Genomic DNA, 18,167 nt, shown 5'->3' on the forward strand with positions numbered 1-18,167 from the left:
AGCATGAAAATGTCCCAGCTATTTGAGCTACCATTAAACATGCTCAGTTTCAAATGTCAAAGCAAGTGGCTGAATATTAAGCGATCTGTGCTTTTTCCTACCATTATTTTAAAACAACGTGAATCAGCTGACTGTCAAAACAACTGTCAAAATTGACAAATATTTCAAGTTTTCAGGCAGGAATGGCCGAAATGAGAACCTTTTGTTTCGTAAATTATTACAGAAAACTTTTGAAAAATGTACAGTTACGACGCTTCTGTACAGCGGAAACGGACAGCAAGGCAAACATTGAAAAAATCCGCAACATTGGTATTTTGGCACACATCGATGCAGGTTAGAATTTATTCAAAACAATCTGAAATAAGTTGGAGTAAACGCATTATAATCAATACTATGACTTTATCGCTTCGTACTTTTATAAACATTATTTAGACCTCAAGTTGATATTTATAGGCAAGACAACGACAACAGAGCGCATGCTGTTCTACTCGGGAACGATCCGCTCGATGGGAGAGGTGCACCACGGCAACACGGTCACCGACTACATGGAACAAGAACGACAGCGGGGCATCACTATCACTTGTGAGTACTTTGATGACACAGGCCTCAATAGAGAGGATCTCTCTCCAGGCAGAGGTTATGGTCGGGGACAAAAGTTCGAAATAGACTATATTAATAATAATGCATCCAAATTTTTTTTATCAAACAACTGGCAAACGAGCAGGCGGGTCACCTGATGGTAACTGATCACTGCCGCCCATGGACACCTACAGCATTATTAGGACTGCGGGTGCATTGCGGCCTTGCAATAGGCCTTTTGAAGGTCTCCAAATGACAGCCAAGTTCACTACTTTTATAAATGTCGAGAATATATTTGATACATGGATAAATTTAATGTGTAGAGTGGGAAAGGCTTACTAGACAATATTTAATGTAGTTTTCTGTGGCTTCCCATGAGGCTGATATATTTGGTGTCTTTAAGCTTTGTTATAGTATTGGAATCACTGCGTCTCACTCCCTACCTAAATCCTCCCTCATGCCAATTCCTCCATCACACACTGTTTAAATGACCATTTTCAAGATACCATTAAGGATTACTGTTTATAATTCCAGCTGCCGCTGTATCATTTCCATGGCACGGCAACCAGATCAACCTGATAGACACGCCGGGACACATTGACTTCACAATGGAGGTGGAGCAGAGCCTAGCTGTGCTGGACGGAGCTGTGGTTGTGTTAGATGCCTCAGCTGGTAATTGCAATCTGCTTCATCATGCCACCCACACAGCATCATTAACCTCCTAAGCTCTGCATACTTGATAAAGTGAAAGTCAACAGGATAAAAGCTGAATGTACCTACAATCATGTCAGCCAAAGACCCTCAGAGATTTTTTTTAAAACAAAACTGGTGATTTCCACTTCAGTCTCAACCAATAAGTATTGTATTGTATCATATAACTCTTTATAAGTTTATCTGTTATAAAAAGTCAGGACTTAAGAGGAGTATCTACAATTCGTATATTTATGTGTGAACAATAGCCACACATAGCAGTGACAAGTCATTGTGCGACATTCTTCGCGCTTCATGCAGCTCTAAATTTCATGATAACATATTACATCAGGCGTAGAAGCTCAAACCCTGACGGTATGGCGGCAGGCGAGCGGCCACCGCGTGCCGCGTCTCCTGTACCTCAACAAGATGGACCGTAGCGACGCCAGCGCCCCCCTCTGCGTGGAATCTGTGCGAGACAAGCTGCAAGTCACGCCGCTCGCGCTTCACCAGCCCGTGTTATACGAGGGGAGGCTAGTTGGTGAGTGCTACTGTCATTTATTGGTGAGTTATATCCACATCTGTTGGCGAGTTTTACCTACATCTGCTAGTGAGTTACACCTAAATCTCTTGATGAGTTATACCTACATCTGTTGGGAGTTATATCCACATCTGTTGGCGAGTTTTACCTACATCTGCTGGTGAGCTACACCTTCATCTCTTGATGAGTGATACCTACATCTGCTGGTGAGTTATATCCACATCTGTTGGCGAATTTTACCTACATCTGCTGGTGAGTTACACTTACATCTCTTCATGAGTTATACGCTGTTGGTGAGTTATACCTACATCCGTTGGTAAATAATACTTACATCGGTTGGTGAGTAATACCTATATCTGTTGGTGAGTGATACCTATATCTGCTGGTGAGTGATACCTACATCTACTGGTGAGTGATACCTACATCAGTTGATAATTGATACCTACATCTGTTGGTGAGTTATATCCACATCTGTTGGCGAATTTTACTTTCATGCTGCTGGTGAGCTACACCTACATCTCTTGATGACTTAAACGCTGTTGGTGAGTAATACCTACATATATCTGCTGGTGAGTGATACCTACATCTACTGGTGAGTGATACCTACATCTACTGGTGAGTGATACCTATAACTGCTGGTGAGTGATACCTACATCTACTGGTGAGTGATACCTTCATCTACTGGTGAGTATACTTATATATGCTGGTGAGTGATACCTATATCTGCTGGTGAGTGATACCTACATCTACTGGTGAGTGATACCTACATCTACTGGTGAGTGATACCTATATCTGCTGGTGAGTGATACCTACATCTGCTGGTGAGTGATACCTATATCTGCTGGTGAGTGATACCTATATCTGCTGGTGAGTGATATACCTACATCTACTGGTGAGTGATACCTACATCTACTGGTGAGTGATACCTATATCTGCTGGTGAGTGATACCTATATCTGCTGGTGAGTGATACCTATATCTGCTGGTGAGTGATACCTATATCTGCTGGTGAGTGATACCGACATCTACTGGTGAGTGATACCTATATCTGCTGGTGAGTGATACCTATATCTGCTGGTGAGTGATACCTACATCTACTGGTGAGTGATACCTACATCTGTTGATAATTGATACCTACATCTGTTGGTGAGTGATACCTACGTCTGCTGGTGAGTGTTACTATTATTACATACTGAGTAATATCTAAATCTGCTAGTGTTTTATTACAGGTCTAATCGACATAATAACCAAAGAAGAAATCATCTGGACGCAAGGCCGCGGCCAGAATCTGACGCGGCGGAAGCTGACAGAGAAAGAAGATGGCGTCCGGTGGGAAGCCGCCTCTGCCAGCCACACGCAACTGATCGACGACCTCTCCTCCCTCGACGATACCTTAGCAGACACCATCATACAACAAGAGTCATTGGACAATTTAAACAGCGAAGAGATTAAGGCTGCGATCAGAAGGTGCACTCTAAAAATGGAGGCGTTCCCAGTGTTATGCGGAAGTTCTTACAAGAACATAGGTAGGAAAAAGTGCATGTTTAAAATAAGAGGGCAAACTACCCACATGACTAAATAATTGTATACCTACACATTACACAAGTCTTGGGCTGTGTTTCTATTAGAGATGTGCGAGGATGCGTTACGGGCAATTTGTTTGCCAAGAACCAATAATAATAATAATAATAATAAACATTTATTTCGGAAAACTTGGTTCCATAAAAAATACAAAAATGTGTTAGTTTAGTACTTAAATTATGTTTAGTATTAAAATTAAAATTATAACCTACGTGATAACATGCAAACTGTTCCAGTGCTTAGCAAAGGGACAATCCAACCTACTCGCTATCACACCCAGGATACTGTTGGCATTGCTATGAGTACGCCTCATTAAGGAGGCAGCTCGCTTGCGCAAGATGGCATGAAAGCCATCTACTTTCGTCTCAGCAAACATACCAGAGGCGCTACAGTATTTTGGCAACCCCAACAGCATCCTGAGTATGTTATTATATTGCACGCGTAGGGCGCTGATTGACTTTTGGGTATAGCTAATCCACAGGTTGCACGCATAAAAGGACTGGCATAAAAATGCTTGATTTACCTTCTCGCATAGAACAGCTCTGGTGGAAGCAGCTCAGTGCAGCGAGAATAGGTAAATGAAACGTTACTATTGGTTCGTGACTAAACACATTACTCGCCACGCATCCTCCCACATCTCGTCTTTATCGCTCTTATTGCGTGTACATAAAGCATTATTTGTTTGGCTAAAACCGATACCGTGTCGATAGGTATGGAAATCTTGGTAATTTTTTATTGAAATAATAAGTTGGTTTAATTGTTTTTTTAGGTGTTCAGACTCTTATGGATGGGATAGTGTCGTACTTGCCTTCTCCGCTAGAGTGCAACAGCTTGTACGGTTGCTTTGAGGGGGACTTAGCTGCGCGCGCATTCAAAGTGCAGCATGATGATCAGAGAGGCGTGCTCACGTTCCTGAGGCTGTATAGCGGAGAGATTTGTAAAGGACAGAAGATCTATAACCTGGGACAGGACAGGACTGAACAGGTAAGTTTTATATAGAACCTGGATTGTTTCTAAAGCTAGATGTTGCATGCTCAAGCGTTTTTTAACCGTTTATACCTAAATCTGCTGTTTCTTTGAATAAACGCTGTGACAGTTTCATGTCCCTAGCTTACGGTGTGTCCTATATTACTTTTATATTTTTTCTCTTACAAGTGAAACTATAAGGTGAAGTCTAGTGAATTGCTGGATATAAAACTAAGTCTAAATTAAAACCCTGTCATCTCATTTTAAGTGAACTTTATTATATGTTCTTTTACCTATTAGTATTATAACCTATTAGTAATAAAGATTATCTAAACTGAAGTACTAAAAAAATAAAAATTAAATCGGTAAAGTAGTTCTCAAGTTACGCCGTGACCAAGAGAAATAGGGATTTATGTACATAATAGATAAAAATATTATGTGATATATGTATATATTATATTTATAATGTATAAAATGATTTTACTTGAAAGATTTATTTGTTCGACTCAGATATGTGATTGGTTTAGACAGGCTTGCTGTACGTGGCGTTAGCAGACGAATACAAGCCGGTGGAGCGAGTCGGCGCCGGCAGCATCGCGGTCGTTAGCGCCCTCAAGGTAACCAGCTGAGTGCGGACAACGCTTTAAATAGCCGGTCAATACAACACATCAGACAATACAATCAAGGTGTCCACTTTCTGGAAAGTCAAGGAAGCTCAGGTGTTCAAGGAAAATCAGGGAATTTGCTAGAAATCCAAAAAGTCAGGGAAAAAATTCGTGATTTCCCAAAACTTAGCTCGATATTTTGACACTGGGCGACGTATTAAAGAGTGCCACCATAAAAACAGTCAACAAAAAGTGAGCATGTTCGGTGTGCAGTGAATTCCCATCATCGGGTCTAGCTTAGTATCTCGGGCAGTAAAAAAAAAACATGTGTCATATAACCTGCTTTAAATGTACAGTCACCATTAATATCTGCCACAACGGAACGTGCAAAAGTATCTGACACGTCCTTCCGGCCCTAGAAATAGAGTCGTATCAGATATTTATGCATGCTTGTTGTGTCAGATATTGGTGCTGGTGACTATACATGAACCTCGTACCTACCCTATCTATATCACAGAGTAAGTAAAGTATAGAAGCCGTACAAAAGTGACGTTAAGGCATAAGAATCGTACCTCTCTGTCCATCGCATAACTCGTATTCACTCGCATGCGGCACGTGTAGTGGAATAGCACACTAGGGGGCCCCAGACATCTACTTGTAGTGGAAAATAAAATCGCCGTGTGAGCCGTGCTGTCTATACATACTTCGCCTGCGAGACTTTCTTTCCCGCCTCTGCAGTGTACTATTATTTCCAGGCAACATGACAGGCGATCTAGTGACATCAACGCAGGCGGCGGCGAACCGCGCTAAGTCGAGGCTGGTGTCGTCGCTGCGGGAGCCGGCCTTCGCTGAGCGCGTGACGCCGCCGAGCGCGCGCCCGCGGCTGGCGGCGCTCGGCGAACCCGCCGCTGAGGACACGGCTGACGTGCTGCTTGGCATCGGTAGGTGTTCGTGTTGGGGGTCATGCTAAATTTTTTTGAGCTAAGAAAAACCTAATTACTTTAATCTTGTGTTTTTGTTTATTTAGACGTGCCTATTTATAATAGGGCATATTAGACAAATTAAGATTGGTTTTTGGATCTTTTTGTATTTTTTTTTTTTTATTTCAATTCCAAATTTTTATTTTTACGGTCATCCGTAAAACCGAAATTGAAAATACTAACTGAAATATAGATGCACAGAAAAAACAGAAAAATAAGACCATCACTGGGAATCGAACCCAGGTCCTTCGGTAATCCAATTTCAATTTCGGTTTTACGGGATGACCGTAAAAGTAAAAATTTGGAATTGAAATAAAAAATATACAATATTTCACTTAAAATCTATGTAAGACGTTTGCCTGAACTAGGATAATTCCTGTGTCTCAGGCACGACAGTCCCCGAGCCAGTGTTCCTGTGCTCCATCGAGCCGCCGAGCGCGGCGTTCCAGAGCGCGCTCGAGACAGCCCTGGACGAGCTGCGGCGCGAGGACCCCAGTCTGCGCGTCATCGCCGACGACGACGCAGGCAGCTCGTGCTGCAGGTCAGTATTCAGGGTATCACTGATATCCAGTGGTAGCCATGTGCTAGGATTACTGACTGAAATATGACTTCTTGTCAGTAATGGAACTACGATTTTTCCTAACCGGAACAAATGTGGGGTTGGGTGTCCTTCTCTAGCACGCTTCTTTCTGAAGTTTGTATTAAACAGAGATAGATATTAGTCGCGTGCGGAGTGGCGATTACTCCACCGACAAGAGCATAGCTCTTAAATTTAAGAAGAAGAGATATAGTCGTATTCATAAGCACGGGCGATGTCTAGTTCAGTCAAAGAAACTGAATCGCGCACCAAGGTGGAACCTTTGTGCTACTGAGTCATATTGACATTCTATACATTTGCCAAAGAAATCATAGCGAAATTGATTAAGACAAGGTGCCACCCTGGGATACGATTGTGCTGATAAAAGTCGCATTACTGGCTTTGTTTTTCTTCTGCCCAATGCTTTACTTGCCAGCATAAAGGAAACTGTTGACGCGGTACTAAATTACACTATTCAATTGGTATCTCCATCACTGCCAGCCATGAAATTCTAACTTCTGTTCCAATTTTCAATATATCTGTGGCCAAAAGTAGTCCAGGTGGTTATTAACACTAAATGTTTCTTGGAAAAACAAAGTTTTACATTTTCACAATACTTTCAGGTATGGGCGAGCTCCATCTCGAGATAATAAAAGAGGATCGTCCGTGAATACAAAATCGACGTGGAGCTGGGCCCGCTCCAGATCGCTTACAGAGAGGCGCTGGTCGGTAGTGGTAAGCACACGCTGGCTGTGGACCGGAAGATTGGCGGCGCGAGGCAGCAGGTTAAAGTGACCATGTCAGCCAAGAATATGAGAGGCGTGGCTGCTGATAAGGTATTAAGGTCAGTGGGTAGTCTTGTTTTATTTTGAAAATAATATAGTAAGCTTGGAGCGTGAAAATACGGGTCGGAGTAGTCTGAAAACTATTTGTATGATAGTGTACGCACTAGATCGAGGAGAAATCGAATGAAGGGGCCATACAAATATCAAATATGTAATTCTACGACTACTCCGGACGGTATTTTCATCAACCCGTCACGACTACTGGTAGTCTCTAGACATTTCCCGCACAAAAAAGTTAGGGACTAATGTAGTCTCTAGGACGCGTGTCGGGTTAATTTAGATTAGTGTCGGATGTAGTGTGTAACCGCTATTAGAAGAGGAGAAAGTAACTGTCATGCTTTTTTATTTATTATTTTTAGTTTTTTATTTTAGGTGGGAGGTGGTGGTGGTGGTAGGATGGGGTCTCGAATGCACATTGATACTGTGCGTTTCTTTGTGCATATACTATTCTAGCTATTAATTATAACTGTCTAAGATACGCTGCCTTCACCTTAGTTTAGTGGGTTGTGGGAAGCGGCAGTGCAAATTGTCAAGTTGAGTTTAGTGGCTTAAGATTTTGTGAGAACCTTGATTTTTTATTTCCCTCTTGACGTAATGTTTGGTCGTCGGTTAAGAGTCAGTACTGATAATGACGACATTCTTGGGAGAATAGTGTCGTTAGTGTTTTACGTTGTGTTCCACAGCGCGGTTCCGAATTCGTAGCTGGGTATAGAGTGCTGCTGCCGACACTTAAGCCGAATTTAGACTTGCAAGAAAAATCGTGCAAGTTGCATTACACTGCGAGGCCGTAAAGCCAACGAGTTTATAGTGGTCAATCGAGCGCCGCAATGTAATGCAACTTGCACAATTTTTCTTGCAGGTCTAATTGCGGCTTGACGCCTTTTGCGACACCCACGGGAAAAGATGGGTCCGTCCTATTCTGAAACCGGACACGGCCCTGGCTTTCATTTATTTTCCATCAGCATCGTCATCATCCCAGCCTATACTTACTGTTGTTCTGTTCTTACTCCAGTCGCCCACCGGTTTTTATACCATATCAAATCGTCGGGTGACAAGCAAAAGCCACTTATTACCACATAAAGTCAAGAAGGCTAATCAAACTTATGCATAGCATTGTAAGGTTAACATTCCACTAATCTTGCAGGATTGCTACCACCATCTTGCTCGCTAATCCTACCGTGAAGCAGCAGTGCTTGCACTGTTGTGTTTCGGGGTGGAGAGTAAGACAGCCGGTGAAATTACTGGCACTTGAGTTATCCCATCTTTGGCCTCTAGGTTGGCAACGCATCTGCAATAACCCTGGTGTTGCAGATGTTTATGAGCGGTGGTGAGCGGTGGTGACCCATTTGCTCGTTTGCCATCCAGTCATAAAAAGAAGGCTAATCAAAATTATGCATTTTTAAGGTTAATTTTCCAACTAATCTTTATTTTGCAGTTACTATCTTTTGCTTGTCACCTGACGAAATGGAACTTGTGGAATTCTTGATTGTGTGATTTAACTGTGTAAACAATTTTAATTTCAGGATGGATAAGTCAGCAGAGAGTGCAGCTAATCTATCTCACTTGCACCCACGAAACCTGGCGGCCATCAGACAAGGCGTCCACACGGCACTGCTGCACGGACCCAAGCTCGGTTGCCCGGTGAGTGACAACTCATTTCAAAACTGTTCTTTCGAAATTTTGGAAGTGTTTGTGTGATATAATATATAATGTAACGCGGGTTCTGCATGAATACACGTGTGTTACTTAGACAGCAAGGTTAAACGTTATACAGTTGTACCATAAATATAAGTTAGAACGATGTAGGTACTGCGCGCAGTGAGCATTTTTGAACCCATACAAAGACTGACCGCTAACTGACTAATCATGACTAGTGACTGACTCGAGCCCCACGGCACGGGCGGGCGGCGCATTTGAATCGATTTTGCGCGGACATCGGGAATTCAGAGAGCTAATTCGCTTTTGAGACGTCACAGTAGATATAAAAAGTGACACGGTGGTTTTCATACAGATTGTGGTGTTTGCTTTATCTAGTGTAATCTATATCTGTGATTTTAGCCAATAATAAGGCAGTACGTTTGCGCGGGTAAAATACGGTATTTGACAACTTCTGATTTTGCCATATCTTATATTATTATGAAAATATAGATTAACAGATAGTGTTTAGCGAAGAGAAATTTAAATCGGTTGAAAATTAGATTTATAGTGATTTTTTGAAAAATCTATATACCTGTCTCTTACTCAAACGCTTGTCTCTATGCAGCAAGTATGGCGGTACTGGCGTGTGACGTCACATGCCAGTATGTCTTTCTCTGTCTAATCTTGAATTCAAAACCTTTATAACTTTGTTATTTGTAAAGGTAGCTTAAAAAAAATTGTTTTCTATTCGATAACAGGCATTGTGTAGTTTTAATTTATAAAACTATTACAAAATAGTCAAATACCGTATTGTGAGCAGCCATTGGTCAAATGTTCGCTTGCTATTCCGTAACCACCATTTTGTTCGGGCCACTCGTTACCAAGTCAATTGTTTACCTGACATAGCGTATTCGACATTGCGCGTAACGCAATAAGGCTTTTATTGCTTTGGTGCTTACATTCGATTTAATTCGGCATTTGTTAGCACTAGTCTGCGCGGGCGCAGTTTGAAAAAAATATTCAAAACGTTTCTTCTGTAAGTAGGCTACAAAGGGCTTTTTTATACTACCAGCGCTTTCGGAAAGACCATCATTGCCAAGAAGAATGCGCCGCAAGAAACTTGGCAGGAGGTCATTTTTCAAAATAAAATACATGTGTTAATTACAATAAACTTAACTACAAAAGGTAACATGGTACTTAAATTAATAAAAAAATATATGAATTAAAAATAAAAATTACATAAAAAATACAGAGATGTATGGGGTGTAACTTATATTTGTGGTCCAACTATAGTTCATTGTAATGAGTCAATGAGTGTATTGTTGTTAGATGGTGGATGTGCAAGTGTGCCTGCACTGGTTCGAGGTTGGTCGCGGCACGTCGGACTCCGTGGTCAGCGCCACCGTCGTTCAGTGTTTGAGAAAGGTTGGTTACACGCGTTTCGCATGCGAAAGGTAACTTGTGATGGCAAATGGCCACAACACAGCGATTCCAGATATTTAAGCTGAGTTTCTACCAATAATGTGCCAGGGTGTCTTGCGAGAAATGTGTTTTTCATGAACCAATCGAATCGCTTCATTTTTCTATCCTCGCAGAGCATTGCTCTGGTAGAAACACTTGAGCGGAGCGAGGCGTGGTAAATGAAGCATTCCTATTGGTCCATTAAATAATCCTCGGAACACATTCTCGCACATGGGAAACTGTAACTGGGAACAATCCCTAAAGAACGTACGGTTGAAAGGAGGAATTGACTAGCGACATTGTTATGAAAATTTTGAGAGATAGCTGAAACGACAGAGAAAAATTTAATAATTCCGAACATGTATATATGACTCAGTATATTAAAAAAACCGGCCAAGTGCGAGTCGGTCTCGCGCACGCAGGGTTCCGTACCATAACCTATACAACATTAGACATTAGCAAAAAAAAAAAGTTTGTTGTATGGGAGCCCCCCTTAAATATTTATTTTATTTTAATTGAATTATTTATTTTTAAAGTGATTATACTACTAAATACTCTGTGAATATTTCAAGCGTTTACCTGTTGCCGTTATTAATATCGAGCAAAAAACGGCAAAAATCAAATTTGTTGTATGGGAGCCCCCCTTAAATATTTAATTTATTTTGTTTTTAGTGTTTGTTGTTATAGCGGCCACAGTAATACATAATCTGTTAAAATTTCAAGTGCCAGCTATCACGGCTCAAGAGATAGAGCCCTGTGACAGACAGACGGACAGACAGACAGATAGACGGCGGAGTCTCAGTAATAGGGTTCCGTTGGCACCCTTTGTCGCTTAGTCAATTTCTCCTTTCAACCGTCGGTATGTATCGTTTCCTCAGGTGTTCGAAGAAGCAGAAGCGATGCTTTTGGAGCCCGTGATGCTGCTCCAGGTGGTGTGTCCCGAGAGCCACTCGGCGCGCGTGCTGGCCGACCTCACGCGGCGCCGCGCCGACATACTAGCCATTAATATACGAGCGAGGAATAAGGTCAGTCCCCGACCTGCTGCACCAATGTTGCAGGTGTTACTTTGATTAAATTAATTTGATTGCTTAGTAGCGACATCTCTTGAGCCGTGGTGGCCTAGTGGTTTGACCTATCGCCTCTCAAGCAGAGGGTCGTGGGTTCAAACCTCGGCTCGCACCTCTGAATTTTCGAAATTCATGTGCGGAGTTACATTTGAAATTTACCACGAGCTTTGCGGTGAAGGAAAACATCGTGAGGAAAGCAGCACAAACCTGCGAAGCAATTCAATGGTGCGTGTGAAGTTTCCAATCCGCACTGGGCCCGCGTGGGAACTATGGCCCAAGCCCTCTTGTTCTGAGAGGAGGCCTCTGCCCAGCAGTGGGACGTATATAGGCTGGGATGGATGGATGGACATCTCTTGTCTGGGTGAGCGGTTAGTTCCGAAAGAGTGTGACGTCTCTCGACGAAACATAGATGTCGCTAGTGCTGCTGCTTAAGTAGCATAGTAGAAATAAGCAACCTGAGATATGTATGCATAGGAAAAATTGTCTAGGTTCCTGTCCAGCAGTGGTCGTGTCTACATTCCTGTCCAGCAGTGGTTAGGGGTATAGCACGCAGCACGGATAGCTTAGCTCGATATGGTTTCACGGATACCCGTTAAAGTAACAAATTTGGAGTTGAAATAAAAAATACAAAAAGACTCCAAAAAACAATCATAATTAGATTGCTTTATAGCGACATCTCTTGTCTGGTGAGCGGTTGGTTCCGAAAGAGTGTGACGTCTCCGATGAGAGCGGAACATAGATGTCGCTAGTGCTGCTGCATAAGTAGCGTAGTAGAAATAAGCAACTGAGATATGTATGCATAGGAAAAATTTCGTGTCTAGATTCCTGTCCAGCGGTGGTGTGGGTTATAGCACGCAGCACGGATTGCTGAGGACCTGGGTTCGATTCCCAGTGCTGGTCTCTTTTTCTGGTTTTACTGTGCATCCATGTCTCAGTTTGTATTTTCCTTATCCCTAGACAAATTTGATGTTTTGATTCAGTAGTAATATGACTATATTGAAATGTTCGAAATTAGGAATAAAAAATATCCTATGGCACTTTTGATGACAATGATGACTAAAGTAGTTAATTTTTTGATCGTTTTTCCAGGTGATAGACAGCATAACCCCCCTCTCGGAGCTGCTGGGTTATTCGTCGACGCTGCGCTCCCTGAGCTCAGGACTGGCGTCCTTCACGATGGAGTTCCACTCCAACCGGCAGATGTCGCCGCATGACGAGGAAAAGGCCGTTAAGAGTGTTACGGGGTTCTAGTGGAATCTTGGGTGTTGTACAGTCGAATAAATTGAATCATGATCCAGGGTGGAACTTTTCGATAATCAATTTCACAATGATTTCCTTGACAAGAGTATGAGATGTCAACATGACATTAGTAGCACACAGGTTCCACCCTGAGTCGTGGTTCAATTTGTTCGACTGTACACAAGTAGTAATAAAATAAATATATACAACACTACCTACAAACTCCATAGTTGTTATAATATAACAAGCTCTCGTGGGTGGGTCATATTTGATAAAATTATAAAAATTACACGGTTCGACTCGCCTCGTTTCAGTAATTTTCTGGATTTTAGATCAATCTATGTATTAAATATTTAGATAAAATATTGATTGTATCTATTATTAATCCATACTAATATTGTAAATAGGAAATTGTGTGTGTTTGTATGTTTGTCCGTCTTTCGCGTCGAAACGGAGCGACGGATCGACGTGATTTTTGGCACAGAGATAATTTATGGGCCAGAGAGTGACATAGGCTACTTTTTATCCCAAAAAAATGCACATTTCCCGAGGGAATAGCGCGCGATAACCGAATTCCACGCGAGCGAAACCGCGGGCAAAAGATAGTATAATTTATAATTATAATAGATACAAATCAAAGCAAGAACTATGTTTAAGCACTTTACGTCAAAAATGTGATATTTATGAAGGATGTGGTGGCCTCGTTTAATTCAAACCCAATAACTTGATCTAATAATTCGTAAAAACTTCGAATTGAAACTTTTTGTGTTCTTTTTTTCAACAGTTATTATTTTGACTTATCGAGTTTGACCACGTAACCCTCGCTATTTCGTACACTCGGCAGCAACAATATCTGACACAACACAATATCTGATACGACTCTATTTCTAGGGCCGGCAGATATTAATACCTACAGTTGAGTGCATAAACTTATGAGCAAATATTTGACCAAAAATAGCTGAACACGCTTCTATGCCGTTAACAATAGAGTCGTGTACAGATATTTTTGATAAAATTTTTGCTCATAAATTTATGAACTCGACTGTACACCTATAATTTTTCAGAGATTCTATCGATGTGATTCACGCTTGTAAAATAAATGAATGACTGTACAAGTGATTGTAGCACTTTATTCGTATTATTAACATTATATTGTTGAAAGCTGTGGTTGAGTACACGTTGAATAAACTGGATAAAATAAATATTTCATTTCATTTCATAGAATAAACTACCCAAACAATGTTTTAATTTTAATCAAAACAAAACTTTATGCATTTAAGATGCGGGAAACTACAGGAGCGCCAAAATACGATTGTTTACTAGGGTAAACAATATTGCTGTTTTTTTTTCTCTCCTTGATTCCTTATGCACCCTGTTAAATACAAATAGAAAACAGTTAATTTTCTCCTCATTCTTAATACGTATAGAACATAAATAATTGTAGATTATCATGTTGAAATTACCGCTAAAATAAAAAGTTTCAAAAGAATCTCTCCGGCGGGGAATCGAACCCCGGTCTCCCGCGTGACAGGCGGGGATACTTACCACTATACTACCGAAGATGTTGTACTTGGAGTTGAAATCAATCATAAGTAGGTGCAAACTTGATAAGAATACTGTCGAAATTGATGATAATAGAAACTACGACGACACAAGTGTGAAGATATGAACAAGGATTTATTAAAAACATATCACACGTAAGTAGGTAGGTACAGATTTATTTTTATCATTTCAGCAGAGTAGGTACCTATAGATATTAATTAGGCGAAACATACATTTAGATAGCCTCTACGAGCGTTTCAATCGCTACCAATTTCCTGTCGCATTTCTTCAATATATGCGTCAACCTCACCACACTACCCCGCTCGCAGCGCTCGCTTATTTTAAAAGAGTACGCTACACGCTCTTGCTACGCATCATCGCAGCGCTCAGCTACCTGAGATAGCCTGGCCTGCCTCACACATCTATAGTGGAAACAGTCTCAACTTTCCACATCCTCGCTACGCATCCTCACGCTCACACAGCTACTCTCATCATCATGATTGGTTTTTTGGAGTCTTTTTGTATTTTTTATTTCAACTCCAAATTTTTTACTTTTACGGGTATCCGTGAAAGCCATATCGGAAACCATAATTTCGATATGGTTTCACGGGATACCCGTAAAAGTAACCAATTTGGAGTTGAAATAAAAAATACAAAAAGACTCCAAAAAAACAATCATAATTAGATTGCTTAGTAGCGACATCTCTTGTCTGGGTGAGCGGTTGGTTCCGAAAGAGTGTGACGTCTCTCGATGAGAGCGGAACATAGATGTCGCTAGTGCTGCTGCATAAGTAGCGTAGTAGAAATAAGCAACCTGAGATATGTATGCATGGGAAAATTCGTGTCTAGATTCCTGTCCAGCGGTGGTGTAGGGGTTATAGCACGCAGCACGGATTGCTGAGGACCTGGGTTCGATTCCCAGCGCTGGTCTCTTTTTTGTTTTTTCTGTGCATCCATGTCTCAGTTTGTATTTTCGATACTCTCATCATCTCTGGCAGAAACGCAGCCTAATTTTGTTTCACTTTGGCTTTAGTATCAAAGTCGGCGTTACCCGGAATATGTTATCGAGCTCGTCGAGCAGCGTGTCGTGTCGGAAGGAGAGCCGCACGTCGGGCACGTTGGTGCGCGTGATGTCGTTGCCGGCCGGGCCCTCGCGAGCGTAGTCGGCGCCCAGCCAGTGCTGCTTCAGCTGGAACAGCAGACGATGCCGTGGGGCACTCATCTCGGGAGACTAAAATAAGAGCTGCCGCAGACTTACAATTTCAAGCTGGCCAACATACCAATACAGTAGTAATTTAGTTGGTTAAAATGTGCAGGCTATCATTAAGTTACTGCATATGGTCTATTGGTATACAGTGCAATTTAGTTGGTTGAAATTGTAAGTCTGCGGGCTGCCTAACTGTTGGCGACTGGCTGGGACAAAGCTTCCTTGGTAATTATTATGTACTTTAAGATTGGTTTTTTGGAATCTTTTTGTATTTTTTATTTCATTCCAAATTTTTTACTTTTACGGTCATCCCGTAAAACCGTATTTGAAATTACAAACTGAAATATAGATGCACAGAAAAAACAGAAAAATAAGACCATCACTGGGAATCGAACCCAGGTCCTCGGTAATCCGTACCGCGTGCTATACCGCTACACCACTGATGGTCAACGGTACCGACACGAATTTCCCTATGCACCTCATATCTCAGCTTGTTTTCTTACTTAGTCACTTAAGCAGCGACGCTAGCGACATCTATGCCGTAGTCCTCAAACTTTTTCGGCATTCCATTGGAACTAACCGCTCACCCGGACAAGAGATATCGTTTCTAAGCAATCAAATTAAGATTGTTTTTTGGAATCTTTTTGTATTTTTTATTTCAATTCCAAATTTTTACTTTTACGGTCATCCCGTAAAACCGTATTTGAAAATTACAAACTGAAATATAGATGTACGGATTACCGAGGACCTGGGTTCGATTCCCAGTGATGGTCTTATTTTTCTGTTTTTTCTGTGCATCTATATTTTCAGTTTGTAATTTCAATACGTTTTACGGGATGACCGTAAAAGTAAAAAATTTGGAATTGAAATAAAAAATACAAAAAGATTTCAAAAAACCAATCTTAATTTGATTGCTTAGAAACGATATCTTCTTGTCCGGTGAGCGGTTAGTTCCAATGGAATGCCGAAAAAGTTTGAGGACTACGGGCATAGATGTCGCTAGCGTCGCTGCTTAAGTGACTAAGTAAAAACACAAGCTGAGATATGAGGTGCATAGGGAAATTCGTGTCGGTACCGTGACCATCAGTGGTGTAGCGTTTATAGCACGCGGTACGGATTACGAGGACCTGGGTTCGATTCCCAGTGATGGTCTTATTTTTTCTGTTTTTTCTGTGCATCTATATTTCAGTTTGTAATTTCAAATATTATGTACGTTAATTCTGTATTTAAATCTGGTGCAATCCATCTGACGGAGCACTTTTTTTATACAAGAGGGGCAAACGAGATATTTGAACTTCAGAATCAGTTGCTCTGTCAGATTGGTTACGCCAGCATAGGTATCCTCTTGTTGACTTCCTTATTTTTCATTACATAGTTCAAAACCATTGAAATCCGGTGTTTTTAATTTAGTTCGTCAACACAAGGTTTGTGATGCCTAGTTAAAGCCAGTTCACGTGAGAAAGATCTCTCTCCAGGCCGGTTTGAAGTCCGATGGAAGAGCATCGACGGAAGTTATATTTATTTATTGGTATATGCGTATGCGTCCAAGTTGAGAAACTTTGATCCGCCTGTATCACGTGGTCGGAGTTTCTATATTTTAATAATAATAATAATATAATAATAAATTCATTTATTTCGGGCAACTTGGTCCATACAATAAATACCTTACAGACTAACATACATATTTATAATCAATATTTAAAACTAATTTGGTGACAAAAACGGCGTGACCCCGTTGAGTCACCGTCCCGACGTCGCATTCATCTGCGGCATGGTGCCCCGGTACCGCCGGAACACGACGTCTTTCGGCCAGAAGGCAGCACTCGCGATGGTCCCCATCAGCAGCCGCGGCAAGCGCAACACAAACGAGCTGAAGTGCACGTAGTGGCGCGACTGCAGCTGGAACACCCTAGCGTGTATCCACTCTTCCGGCGACGTATTCCACCACATCTGCGACTGCGACGGTGTGATGCAGACGCGACACATACAGTGCCGTATTCGGTGTGGCCGCCCTCAGCCCGGAGCCTGGATCCGGTTCAGCAGAGCCACACAGACTCTTACAAGGTTTCTTGCGAGCCTTGCTTTTCTTCTGCACCAATATGAACCCCTCCTCGTCCACTTTAGTGCTCAAGGGCCTGTTCGGCGTCGAAGTAGCTCGGTTCAGTATAGCCTTAGGCGGCGCAGGAGGCTGGCGCGGCGCGGCGGCTCGCGCCGGCCGCGTCAGCATCCCGCGCCCAGCTGGCTGCTTGTTGGCGGAGTGCTGCGGCCGCGCACTCCGCCAACACCTATTCCCTCAACAGCCTATTTCCTCACTAGATGGCGCTAGGAGTCGCCACACACGGTTTATGCAGGTCGCTTCCAACCGAAGCAACTGGAAGCCTAAATGGGGATGTCTATGTTCAGCAGTGGACGTCCTACGGCTGATATAATGATATGCAGACTTTACCTCGTGCGAGAAGCCAGACATGAGCACAGAGTTGCGCGCCAGCTCACACATGTCGCACGAGCTCAGCTTCCACGCCTGGGCCGCGATGTGTACTCCTCCATCAGCGGCTCGCTGCCAAGGTTAACCCGTATTAAGTTGGACCCTAAATATACCATAGGTAGGACCAAGGGTGGCAAACCGGTAGGGGTGCAATGTCGGAAGCCT

The 18,167-nt window shown here is 42.2% G+C and overlaps 2 protein-coding genes and 1 non-coding gene across 3 annotated transcripts; 1 reads left to right on the top strand and 2 right to left on the bottom strand.

Annotated features, from left to right (window-relative positions):
• The first annotated feature begins 160 nt into the window (after positions 1-160).
• LOC141436477 (ribosome-releasing factor 2, mitochondrial-like) lies at positions 161-13,970 on the top strand. Its single transcript, XM_074099481.1, is given in 15 exon segments — positions 161-333; positions 454-582; positions 1,114-1,251; positions 1,622-1,810; positions 3,039-3,335; positions 4,160-4,374; positions 4,884-4,980; positions 5,717-5,902; positions 6,329-6,486; positions 7,117-7,172; positions 7,174-7,362; positions 8,887-9,004; positions 10,331-10,426; positions 11,341-11,487; positions 12,619-13,970. Coding segments are annotated over 15 exon segments (2,328 nt in total). The 5' UTR covers positions 161-182; the 3' UTR covers positions 12,781-13,970.
• Positions 13,971-14,055: 85 nt separating this feature from the next.
• On the bottom strand, positions 14,056-18,045 carry LOC141436468 (AMP deaminase 2-like). The gene is made up of 3 exons (XM_074099469.1): positions 17,964-18,045; positions 15,362-15,499; positions 14,056-14,140 (listed from the first exon to the last, which is right to left on the bottom strand). Exons 1-3 carry the CDS (start codon positions 18,012-18,014, stop codon positions 14,132-14,134), a joined length of 198 nt encoding a protein of 65 aa, XP_073955570.1. The 5' UTR covers positions 18,015-18,045; the 3' UTR covers positions 14,056-14,131.
• TRNAD-GUC (transfer RNA aspartic acid (anticodon GUC)) lies at positions 14,259-14,330 on the bottom strand. Its single transcript has one exon. It is a non-coding gene; the product is annotated as a tRNA-Asp (tRNA).
• Positions 18,046-18,167: the final 122 nt, after the last annotated feature.

The sequence above is a fragment of the Choristoneura fumiferana genome, chromosome Z (assembly GCF_025370935.1).
Source record: "Choristoneura fumiferana chromosome Z, NRCan_CFum_1, whole genome shotgun sequence".
In the NCBI taxonomy this organism is placed as follows: domain Eukaryota; kingdom Metazoa; phylum Arthropoda; class Insecta; order Lepidoptera; family Tortricidae; genus Choristoneura; species Choristoneura fumiferana.